Source organism: Sinocyclocheilus anshuiensis, unplaced genomic scaffold, assembly GCF_001515605.1.
Source record: "Sinocyclocheilus anshuiensis isolate Anshui unplaced genomic scaffold, SAMN03320099.WGS_v1.1 scaffold1572, whole genome shotgun sequence".
NCBI lineage: Eukaryota > Metazoa > Chordata > Actinopteri > Cypriniformes > Cyprinidae > Sinocyclocheilus > Sinocyclocheilus anshuiensis.
Window position 1 is genome coordinate 208077 of NW_015555807.1, and position 12352 is coordinate 220428.

At 36.1% G+C, this 12352-nt stretch overlaps 1 protein-coding gene across 2 annotated transcripts in view; it reads left to right on the plus strand.

Annotated features, from left to right (window-relative positions):
* The first annotated feature begins 1007 nt into the window (after positions 1-1007).
* Positions 1008-12352, plus strand: part of tbx21 (T-box transcription factor 21) — a 17095-nt gene continuing 5750 nt past the window's right edge. For both annotated transcript variants that reach the window (XM_016469199.1, XM_016469200.1), the window contains exon 1: positions 1008-1744. In XM_016469199.1, coding sequence (XP_016324685.1) covers positions 1212-1744 — 533 coding nt within the window. In that variant the 5' untranslated portion in view covers positions 1008-1211. The remainder of the gene's footprint in view (positions 1745-12352) is intronic.

The window sequence follows — 12352 nt, forward strand, 5'->3', positions numbered from 1 at the left end:
TTATTAGAAGAGGCATTCCCAGAATCCCCTGTACAAACCATAACATTTTGGAATCTATTTAAAAAGTTAGTTTCTTCACCTTTTGAAGGTGTACATACAGCGTATTGTATGTGGCATATTACATTATTTGTATTTACTGCATTATTTTAGTGTCATGTGTGTTACGCTGATGTTCTTTTGTGTTTGTCTTTATAATATTGCTAGTTGTTGGAAAGTTTTCACCAGTTGTTGGAAAATACACTAATAGTGAACTTTAAGGCGTCATGTGTGTGCCGTTACTAAAATGCCATATAATACTGCTGGTAACATCATCATATAACTTCATTTTGTACATGTACAACAGAATGGTTCATAAAATAAACAAATTAATTCATTTTAAAAATCAGCTCACTTATTTACAGTGATGTAATATTTCATATGTAAAACTTCAATAAAGATGCTCTCATAGTGGAGACAAAAAAAATCCTGTGTGCTTGAGTGACAATGAATGTCATAAACGTACTTTTCAAAAAGAAAAATAACAATTTTTTTTTTAAAATGGGTGGAAAACGACTCACTCTCTGTGATTTATGTTGCTCTGGTATTCCACATATTATTCATCTACACCTGCAAACAAATCTAATTAGTTAGCCTATGAATTTATTCTAAATACAATTCTGTTTTTAGTTAGTTGAAGGCTGATTGTTTTTATTAAAAACTAATACAAAATACATTATTCAATACACTCACCGACCCACATACCTTTATACGCGCCTTAAGAATTACTTTTTTTTAATCAGTATACTCTCTGTGAATAGGCTATACATTATAAAGACTGTTCGGTTATATTAAGTGAGTATCAAACTGAAGCCCCCGTAAATAGGGGAAGGCCGTCCTTGCGTATCAAGCCTATGACGCCCAGTCTGAGTTTAAAGCCCACCTCCGGACCAATTACCATTCGAGATATGGATATATCATAGAGTCTTATCATGTGTTTGAAGTCCGATTCCTATTCCAAATACATAGTGGCAATGTCTTCAACGTATTAAGATAAATCAAAGTGAAGACTTCCCAAGTAGTTTACAACTATATTAGGCTACACAGTGCGCTTTGCAGACAAGCTCCACAACTTGCAGTCTATAGAGAGTTTGTGTTGGAGTCTTATTTTAAATGTTAAAGCATACGGACGCTAAACCTATGACACCTCTAGTGAGCTCGAACCGGTGCTGCAGATGGGCGGCATAGGCAGGAATTTGTATCTCAATATGTTGAATGGAACAGACGCGCAAAGTTTCGCCAAAGACGCAGAACTGAACAGCCACCTGCACCGAAACCGCGACTTACCGGACTTTAAAATGGGCATCCAAGACACGAGGTTTTACTACCAGGACTCGATTCCAAACGGACAGGACAGTTTGACGTTGCCGTTCCACGCTGAACACCACCAAAGCGCCGGAGCGCAGACGGGGAGGTTTTACGCACCGGCTCCGCTCGGCAGTTGTCACTTCACCAGCCGGAGCGGGACGGGACATACTTACGTTCCAGCCGGAGCCGATGCGTATTCTTCAGCCAACGTTAAAGACGTGTTCCCGAGCAGCGCAGACGGCTACCCGGCGTCTTTTCAGCACGGGTATCCACGAGCACCGATGTACTCTTTACCTGGTCTACAGGTGTCTGGGAAGACTCAAGTGCTCCTCAACAACTACCCGCTGTGGGCAAAGTTCCACAAGTACCAGACAGAGATGATCATAACGAAACAAGGACGGTAAGAAGCATAAAGGATTGCCACTCTTTAATATATCATTAGCATAAAAGTCGTTATCGTGGTAAAGTTTTTGTACAAGATAACAGCATGGATCATAATAAGAAACTGAATATTTAGTCCTCTTACTTATGTACTTATCTAAATGCCAGCTGTGCCAGCCAGGGCAGGTGGGCATGGAACCGAGTCCTTGGCATATGTGTCTTAAATTTAGAAGCCTAATTACAGAGAACTTTTGTTCTGATCTTTTTTCTCCAGACCGCGACCTAGTTTCAGTTATTGTCAAAAGTAAACAAATACTGCAATTTGTCAAGTTTTCTCACTGTACCTAGATGCACTCTGACACAAATCTTTGAAAGTGAAATGCCTCATTGTCGGGAACAATTCTGAAAGGACTTGTCGAATTCTGATCATGTTTTGGATGCGTTATTTTTAAATGCTGAGAATAATGACGGCAGTGTTATGAAAGAACGTGATGATCAAACTTAGTTATCATGTTTATAGTGTGATTAATAATAATAATAATAATAATAATAATAATAATAATAATTTAAAAAACGCACTGTTAATTTAAAATGTGATTTATAAACCGCTGGTGGTGTTCCCTAGGGACCCCAGAGAGGGGGGAAAGTGCTTGTGGGGACGTTTGACAGGTCACCGAGCATTAATATCTAAACATGTCTCTGATGATTATAGTCTACAGATGTGCAACACTTCCATTTTAGAGCTGCTTTCAAGGCATAGTTTAGATAGTCATTGCATAATACAGATTTAAAATGTTGACCGATAAAACTACATAATTGTTTCTAAGTAGGCCCTTATAAGTCAGGTTGATGAAAGTATTTATCACAAATTCTTAAATATGTTAAAATAAATAATGCTTAAAACTGTTGCACTGACCTATAATATCTAAGCTGATCACACCTGTCACCATAAAAATTATTCCTGTTGAAATATATGAGAATTGACAGCATGTGAAACACTTAATAACAAGGAGGGGGGAAAACGCTCACATGTTAAATCCATAGAATTTATGGTTATTAAGAGTTATTAAAAAATGAATGAATTTTACAATTGTAGTCTGAAATTTATTTAGCATTTTAAGTATGCATATATGACATATATTAAATTAGATTTTAAGAAATAATACACATTTTAAATTTGGTATTGAAAGCAGGCGTAACCTTGAAATGGAAAAATGACTAAATGTTTTTTCTCTCAGTGTTTTAACTACTGACTGAATTTCACAAAATACTACTACACCAATATTATATTTTATATCATAGCAGTAAAATCCTGACCACGATATTGCTTTAAAAACTCCCACTGATGTCATGGTCATCACTTATAACTTTCATTATTTTATTTTGTACTGTACTGTACTGTATACACCACCTACAAACTAATCCTTCATAGTCAAAACATTTTAAAACAGAGATATGTATTTATTTATTTATTAATATTATTATTATTATTATTGTTTGGTAGCTTTTACGCAGATATGCGTGAATCCGTGCGTACAGTAAAATTGTTTGTGCGGGTGTTAGTGTGTGAATGCATGCTTTTGAAACCTGTAACCTACTGGCAGGTGCCTTGAGACCTTTTGCAAACCGTCTTTACAGCTGTGCTCAACGCATTCAGAATAAATACATTCAGAAAGAAAGAAATTCAACGGAGCAAGTATTATGTAGTTTATTAATGGTAAACATAAATATGTAACATATACAATACTTTAAAATCACCTATGTATGTGCGAGTAACAATTAAACTGACTATTTGTGAGATTTAATCTTTAACTTTCACAAGAAAACCTAGTTTGTTTTGAATCAGCATATTGATGATTCATTTTTTGCCTCTGAATCCTGTTTGTATCTAATCTACTGAAGTAATCTTCTCACATGCTTCAGATTGCATCAGTTTGAGTCAGTTTATTTAAATACACAATATTTTTTTGTGAATTATTATTACATTCTGGTTTGTACAATCTACAACATGAGGGTTATTTTTATTGGTTCTCATTGCCAGTGAGTGTCAGAGCTCAGGTAATTCTGCCCAAGACAGGAAGTGGAAAAGTAAGGAGGAGGGGGTGGTGCATTTGGGGGTAAAGTTGGTGAGCACCACTGAGACTCTGATGGCCATACACATGAGTGGAGATAGCTTTGAAGTGCAGGAAATGAAGGAAGGCACTTTCTTCTTCTCTCTCGCTCTCTTTCTCGCTTTTTCTTTGCTCTCTCTCTCTTCTGGTCTGGTACCTTGTGAGCGCAGTGATGCACGTTTCCTCAGAAGTCGAGGTGCAGTCCGAGTCGAGGCTTTGAAATGCACCGTAAGGCCCATAGCCTGAGACGAGAGCAGAGGTCTTCGGCCCTTTTCAAGTCAAACTCTAAAACTAGCCCCTAACCTCACCCCTGCCACCAGGTTTCACAAACTTAAACAGGCATGGGGCCACGAGCTCTAAACATAGATTGGTGTAGGTGAGCGTTGTCTTGCTTTTATGCTAGTCTGAGATCCAAATAAAGGAAACAAGCAACTGCCAGACTAATAACTGGACTGAAATTCATGAAAGATGTTGCTTCACAGAAAGTCAGTGGGAGAGATATGAAACCACAGATAATCCATTCCACTGCATGCTCAGTGGCTGATAAATACTAAGTGAAAGAAAAATGTCTTGTCAAACGCATCTGCAAGATGCCTGAAAATAGGAACTAGGGTTTTTCACTGTCATTATAAAAGACAATATATAAAGTTATAAAAGATATATTCTGGCCTCAGGTGCTTGTATAGGAGATGTGAATCAGTAGGTTCTTCGTATGTTTGGTGGAAGAGTCATGGGTCTGTGCATTACGTGTAAATAAAGCTGGCTTTCTGCTTCAGTGGATTCACATGTCTCATATTTAACAGCACAAAAAGCTAGAAATTTTCCAAGCATTTGCTTATCTAAAATTGTGTAGTGAAACTCTTAGGAACTTGTTTACACTTTCTATCTTCACACACATCATGGTATAACAAAATATACTGCTCAATGAAATCATGCAGCAAAGCAAAGAGTTGTACATAAATAATTTATATGGCCTTCATATGCCCTCCCTTAAATTGCAGCATTGGGCAAGATAATAAAGATGGCCGTTATAAACAGTGGCCCCAAAAATGAAAGTTCCATCATTATTTACCCACCCTCATGTCGTTCCAAGCCTTTATGATTTTCTGTCTCCTGTGGAGCATAAAAAATATATTTTGAGAAATGTTTTTTTGTCAATAGAAGTCAATGGTCACCATTAAAGCTGCTTGGTTACTAGCATTCTTCAAAATATCTTCTTTTTTGTGTTTTGCAGAAGGAATAAAGTAAATGATGACAGAATTTAATTTTTGGGTGAACTATCCTTTTAAGAATGCATTTATTGAATTGCCTACACTGTAAAAATTATTTTTCGCAGCGGTAAATAAAGATTATTGGAGTACATTTTACAAGAAAATAATATTTCAGTCTTTCTACTTTAATGTTTAATTCATTGCCATTACTTTGTAATTATATGTGAAATTTATTAGCAATTTCTGAGGGAAAATGGTTTCAAAGTAAATTGTTTACCACATTTTTCAAGTGTATGAAAAAAAGAGTTGCAAACCAACTGGCATCCGCAAACACTCAGAACTAGCTTTTTCTGAACATTTTTCTGAACCATTTTTCAATTACTAACAGATGTCAAGGTGATTTTAGTAGATATAAAACATTCACAAAAATCCCATAGCAGAGTAATCGCAGATGTATTTCATCACATGACCCATGTTCCAGCAAAAAGTGTTAAAAAATGCAATAATATTAATATAAAACTTAACAAATTTTTTTTGAGCTTGAAAAGTGCTACATTTCTTTTAAAAAAGATAAAAAAGATAAAATGCTTACAATTTTATTATATAATAATGCATTTTTAGGTGTGCTACTTTTTGGGGCCACTTTATATATGCATTTGTAAAGATTTACAGCAAGAGCAACCCGTGCAATATCAGTGCATCAGTTTTATTAATATTCTTGAGTCGTCCAGGCTCTGCATAAAATGCAATCTGTCCCCCTGCACCCCTCAAGGTATCTCTGCCTGTAGCCTTTGAGCTTTCTGTCTTTCTTTTTTTTTTCAACTAACAATCACTTCCTGTTCAGCTGTATATGGTAGCATAGAGTATGCAGTTTTGCTGTAAAAAGCCAGACCTCAGAAGCAGCAAACGTGTTGAATCGTCTTTGCTCTCTGCAGGACAGACCTATCGCTGTGTACATGATTCCAGCAGAATCCCATCAAGCAGCTCTGACAGAAACAGATGAGTTGTGACAGTAGCACATCAGTAGAACACCATCAAGATCAAAGGGATCGCATGTAACTGTGGTTGCTGGCTGCTCCATTTCCAGCCACTGTTTTTCAGCAGCCGTGCTACAAGCTCATCATTACAGCTATGACGGTTCTCCAACATCAGCAAATATATCGTGGTTTCTGAACGTAACCACATTCGCATAATAGCTTACAATAACCACGTAAACATGCCGTACTTACTGTACATGTCAATCTGCTTGTGTCATGTTTGATATTTTACCTTTACGTGTAAAAAAGTGAACTAGCAGCCGCAGACTGGCGTGTTTTTAGAAGATCAAGACTAGGAGGATGACATAAACTAGACTTGAACTTCTGTCCTGGCAAATTAGTAACCACCAGTCGATATTTCCTTTTGAGTGTCCCTTCCTGTCTTTCTTACTGAGCAGTGTTGCCTTGATCACATCAAGCAGTTCTTCTGCTTAGGGGAAACCCATATATGTATGGAAAACTGTACCTTCCTAAAGTCCTAGACAGCAGAGGAGGCACTTTTGTTTGGCAACCACCCACTACCGTGTTCACTGCTCCATCACTGAGTCAAGGAGTGGCAGATAAGTTTCCAAAGGTTAACCTCTAACTTTTTGTCGTAAACCTTAACCTCCCACTCATGCAAAACATTCCTCTCAGTGGCAACCCCACTGGTTTCCCCCTCTCCAGGTACTGATTTCTTATAAATGTCTCATTTTAAATAAGTATGACAATTTCTGAGGCTCAGTCAGATGAGGAAAGTGACTGCCACAGACGGTATAGTTATAACTCAGTGCGAGGAGGCAGCACATGAGCGTTGAATGATACAAAGACGATTCTGGTTTCTGTTTTCACTTATATTGACAACTGATGTGGAAGAAGAAACCCTTCACCTGCTCGGTCTCTTCACCACCACAAGGCCCCACAATGCCAGGGCTACATCTGAGAATGATGATTGATTACAGCTGCCCGTGGGTGGGCAGTCCATCCGCTTGTGCTATACCACCCTGTAGCAAACGAGTGTCATCGTCCTCGTGCTCTGATCCTCGATAGGCATCCTTTACCCTACTTGAAAAGAGAAATTGTGAAACTGAGCTTATTTCAGGTCAAAATATCTCTTAATTCTCTCTTTCTAAGCAGTCGTTTTTTTTCGTCTCTTTCCACTTGCTGAAGCGGGTGTAACTTCTTGGAATCACAAAATAAGATATTTAGTAGAATGTGCATGCTGCGCTTTTGCATAAAACAAAAGGAGACTATGGCTATACGTTTTTTAACATCAAAAATGGAAAAAACAAAAGTACAGACAACATAATAAATGTACAGTTGTTTTAATGCTTTCATAAAATGTATTTAAATTAAATGTTTTCTAGTCATAAATAGTTTTAACATTGTTTTAGGGTTAGATTTGCTAGTTTTGTTACTTAGACCTACAGTATACTGTTCAAAAGTTTGGGGTCGGTAAGATTTTTGAATGTTTTTGAAAGAAGTTTCTTATGATCATCAAATCTGCATTTATTTGATTAAAAAAACAGTGGTGGTGATTAATATTTTGTGGGTTCTTTATTAAAAATGGAAAGTTCAAAAAGAACATCATTTTCTATTTGAAATAGAAAATTTTTGTATCAGTATAAAAGGTTTTCTGCCACTTTTGATCACAATTTAATGCATCCTTGCAGAATAAAAGTATTCATATATTTGTAAAAAATAAATAGATAAACAGAATCTTACTGACCCAAAAAAATTTGTACAGTATTATACACTCTTAAAAATAAAAGTTCTTTATTGGCATCAACGGTTCCACAAATAACCTTTACCATCCATGGAAACGTTTCATTCCACAAAAGGTTCTTTACAGTGGAAAAAAGTTCTTTAGATTATTAAAATGTTCTTCACACTAAGAAAAAATGTTTCTTTTAAGAACTGTTCTCTGAAAGGAAACCCAAAATAGGTTGTTAATTAACATTTATTAATGTGTTCAATAAAAGAACATTTATTAATAAGTTTAATAAATAATAATTAAATAATAAACATTTTTTAAATTGCTTATTAATAAATGTTCACCTTTTGATTATTGCTGATGCCTCTAGTGAATAATTTTGGGTTAATTTTAAGTCAGCTATATAGTACATTTTTAAACAATAGTTTAAATAAAACTACTCAGAAGATTGGGTTAAATATATACATATATATATATATATAAGGTGTACAGTTTCGCTCAGCAAGCTCACAGGCACAAGAGACAGAGCAAGATAGAGAGTGAGAGATTTTTTATAAACATACTCACAACCTAAATCCATTCTGAGCCATATACTAATTATTTGGTGTGTATCCAATTCATGGAATTGATACAGACACAGATATGAGCAGACAACTGCACTTGAGTGTCACCTGACAGGAGCATCCGGCTAAGGGGGAAACATGCAAGCATGAGCAGTAGCCCGCAACTGTTGAATCTATTGAATGAGAGGCAGCCATGTGGCATAGACGTCATCTCTGGGGTGTATTAGTGAGACTTAAAGCGTCATAGTATTGGGTGAGATTGAATTAAAGCCAGCATGCCTTATGTCAGAGGTTTGTTTTATCACAAGTGGTGCCAAGGCAGAACGGCACAGAAAAACAGAAGCTGCACATTTCATAATGGGTCTACTGAGTCTTAAGTCACGTTTTTGTAAACTTCACCCTGCCATGGGACACAGTGACCTCCCAGTTACCTCCTCTCCATCTCTGTACCGTGATCAAAATCAAGCAGATGCATCTCCCAACATGTTTTATTACTTGTCACATTAAAGATTCACACACAGCCTGCTCCCAGTAGCCTTTCTATCATAATGTCTGTGCCTTCGAAACTAATGCTTACCACAAAATACCACCCGCATTCAAAAAAGCATGTGCAGATAGATGCATGATATATTGGGACCATATCAAATATGATAAAAATGAATTTCATTTATTGTATCGGAGGATTTTTGACATTTGTTTTAAACCATTTCTGCATATTTTTAGATTGCAATCATCTAGCACAGGGGTGCCCAAACTCGGTCCTGGAGGGCCAGTGTCCTGCAGAGTTTAGCTCCAACCCCAATTAGACACACCTGAACCAGCTAATCAAGCTCTTACTAGGCATACTAGAAACCTCCAGGCAGGTGTGTTGAGGCAAGTTGGAGCTAAACTCTGCAGGACATCGGCCCTCCAGGACCGAGTTTGGGCACCTCTGATCTAGCATGACCTTATAAGGATAACGTAAAACTGTGGCATGTTTATTTCTTTTTAAGACCACTATTTCTTAAAGAGAGTGGGTGTCACCTAGTTATTTTATAACAGAATTTCCTTTCACAAACTTTCAGAATGAATATTTGACAAAAAATACATCACATTAATTGATACATATTACAGTAATATTACACTGTTAAAGTTACTTCATTTAGTTATATTTTCATTATATACTCAATAAAATATTCAAAATACTATTCTAGCCTAGTGTTTCTTTATCTAAACCCCTTACCTTTCATTTCCTAAATATGGCACTTATATAATTCTAATATAATAAAATATATAAAATAATAAAATAAAATATAATACAATACAAAATATACAAATAAAAATATAAATAAAAAAATAAACAAATACAAAAATAAATAAATAATATATTTAAAATTTACAATGCCATTAAAAATTTGGGGGTCAGTAAATTTTATTTTTCTTTTTTTAAGAAAAACATTTTTTATTTAGCAAGAATGCATTAAATTGATCAACAATTTAGATTCCAAATAAAATTGATTCTACAACGCCGGTTGCACCGCGCTCTAAATTATAAATATATATATATATACAGTGGGTACGGAAAGTATTCAGACCCCCTTCAATTTTTCACTCTTTTCACTCTTTTTCTTTCTTTCTTTCTTTCTTTCTTTCTTTCTTTCTTTCTTTCTTTCTTTCTTTCTTTCTTTCTTTCTTTCTTTCTTTCTTTCTTTCTTTCTTTCTTTCTTTCTTTCTTTCTTTCTTTCTTTCTTTCTTTCTTTCTTTCTTTCTTTCTTTCTTTCTTTCTTTCTTTCTTTCTTTCTTTCTTTCTTTCTTTCAGCTTATTTTTTCCATATCTGTACTAGTTTTCTGTCTATTTGTTTGTATATTAGTTAAGTAGCTATGTGATAAGTGCAGTAATGTACAGTAAGCCAGCCACATCACAAAATAAACCACTAGTATCCTGACAAAGAGTGGAGGGATAACTGTGTATTTTCCCTTATACACTGTGTGCACAATTATTAGGCAAGTGATGATTTTGACCATATCATCATTTTATCCATAATTTCCAAGTCCAAGCTGTATAAACTTGAATGCTTATTGGATTTAATGCATATCAGGTGATGTGTATTTGTGTAACGAGGGAGGGTGTGGCCTAAGGAGATCAACACCCTATATCAAGGTGTGCATAATTATTAGGCAGATTCTTCTCCTCAGGAAAAATGGGCCAAAAAAGAGATTTAACTGACTCTGAAAAGTCACAAATTGTAAAAAGTCTTTCACAGGGATGCAGCACTCTTGAAATATCTAAGATATTGGGGCGTGATCACAGAACCATCAAACGTTTTGTAGCAAATAGTCAACAGGGTCGCAAGAAACGTGTCGAGAAGAAAAGACTCAAATTAACCGCCAAAGATTTGAGAAGAATCAAACATGAATCTACCAGGAACCCATTATCCTCCAGTGCTGCCATATTCCACAACTGCAACCTACCTGGAGTGTCAAGAAGTAGGAGGTGTTCAGTTCTCAGAGACATGGCCAAGGTAAGAAAGGCTGAAACCCGACCACCTCTGAACAAGACACATAAGTTGAAACGTCAAGAATGGGCCAAGAAATATCTGAAGACAGATTTTTCAAAGGTTTTGTGGACCGATGAGATGAGAGTGACTCTTGACGGCCCAGATGGATGGGCCCGTGGTTGGATCAGTAACGGACACAGAGCTCCACTTCGACTCAGACGCCAGCAAGGTGGAGGTGGGGTACTGGTATGGGCAGGTATTATTAAAGATGAGCTAGTTGGACCTTTTCGGGTTGAAAATGGACTCAAAATCAACTCTCAGACCTACTGCCAATTTTTAGAAGACACTTTCTTCAAGCAGTGGTACAGGAAAAAGTCTGCATCTTTCAAGAAGACTTTGATTTTTATGCAAGACAACGCTCCATCACATGCATCAAAGTACTCCACTGCGTGGCTGGCCAGTAAAGGCCTTAAAGATGAAAAACTAATGACATGGCCCCCTTCTTCACCTGACTTAAACCCTATTGAGAACTTTTGGGCCCTTCTTAAGCAGGAAATTTACAGTGAAGGTAAACAGTACACCTCTCTGAACAGTGTCTGGGAGGCTGTGGTTGCGGCTGCACACAAAGTTGATTCTGACCAGATCAAGAAACTGACTGACTCCGTGAATGGAAGGCTTGTGACTGTTATCGAAAAGAAGGGTGGCTATATTGGTCACTGAGGTTTTCTTTTTGAAATTTCAGAAATGTTTATTTGTAAATTGAGTTTGTTTATTATTCTCACTTTAACAGGTGAAAATAAACAAGTGAGATCTTTGCTTTTCATTTAGTTGCATAATAATTCTGCACACTAATAGTTGCCTAATAATGGTGTACATGTAGATATTCTCTTAAGAACGCCAAAACTTCACTTTTACTACTTAAATGTTAAGGTTTGAGGGTTTGTTAACATTTTGGATTGACCAAGAGCACTGTAGTTGTACAATAACTAAATTAATCCTCAAAAATACAACTTGCCTAATAATTGTGCACACAGTGTATAATGAAGAACTGGGTTGCAGATGACATCATAAAATAGACACCACTGGATTGCTATGTTTATATTTCTACAACGCCGTTTGCATCGTACTCTTCCGTCACTTGATCTTTTTATTTTGGTGCGTCAATCTGTTAAATTACTTAGTATAGGAGATCATGATCTGCTCTCACGAAATCAGCGATGAATGTAAATGAAAACGAAAAAAGAAGACTGTTTTCGTGAGTGCGGATCATGATCTCCTATACTAAATAAAAATTATTCCAAATAAATGTTGTTCTTTTGAACTGTCTATTCATCAAAGCTAATAAAAAATGTTTGACATTATTATAAGAAATATTTTTAAAGTAAACATATTCTTTCACAAACATCAAAATGAATATTCGAAGAAAAAAAAAATAATATCTTACTGTGAATATTTAAATTATAAAAAAAAAATATATATATATATATACAGTGGGTACGGAAAGTATTCAGACCCCCTTCAATTTTTCACTCTTT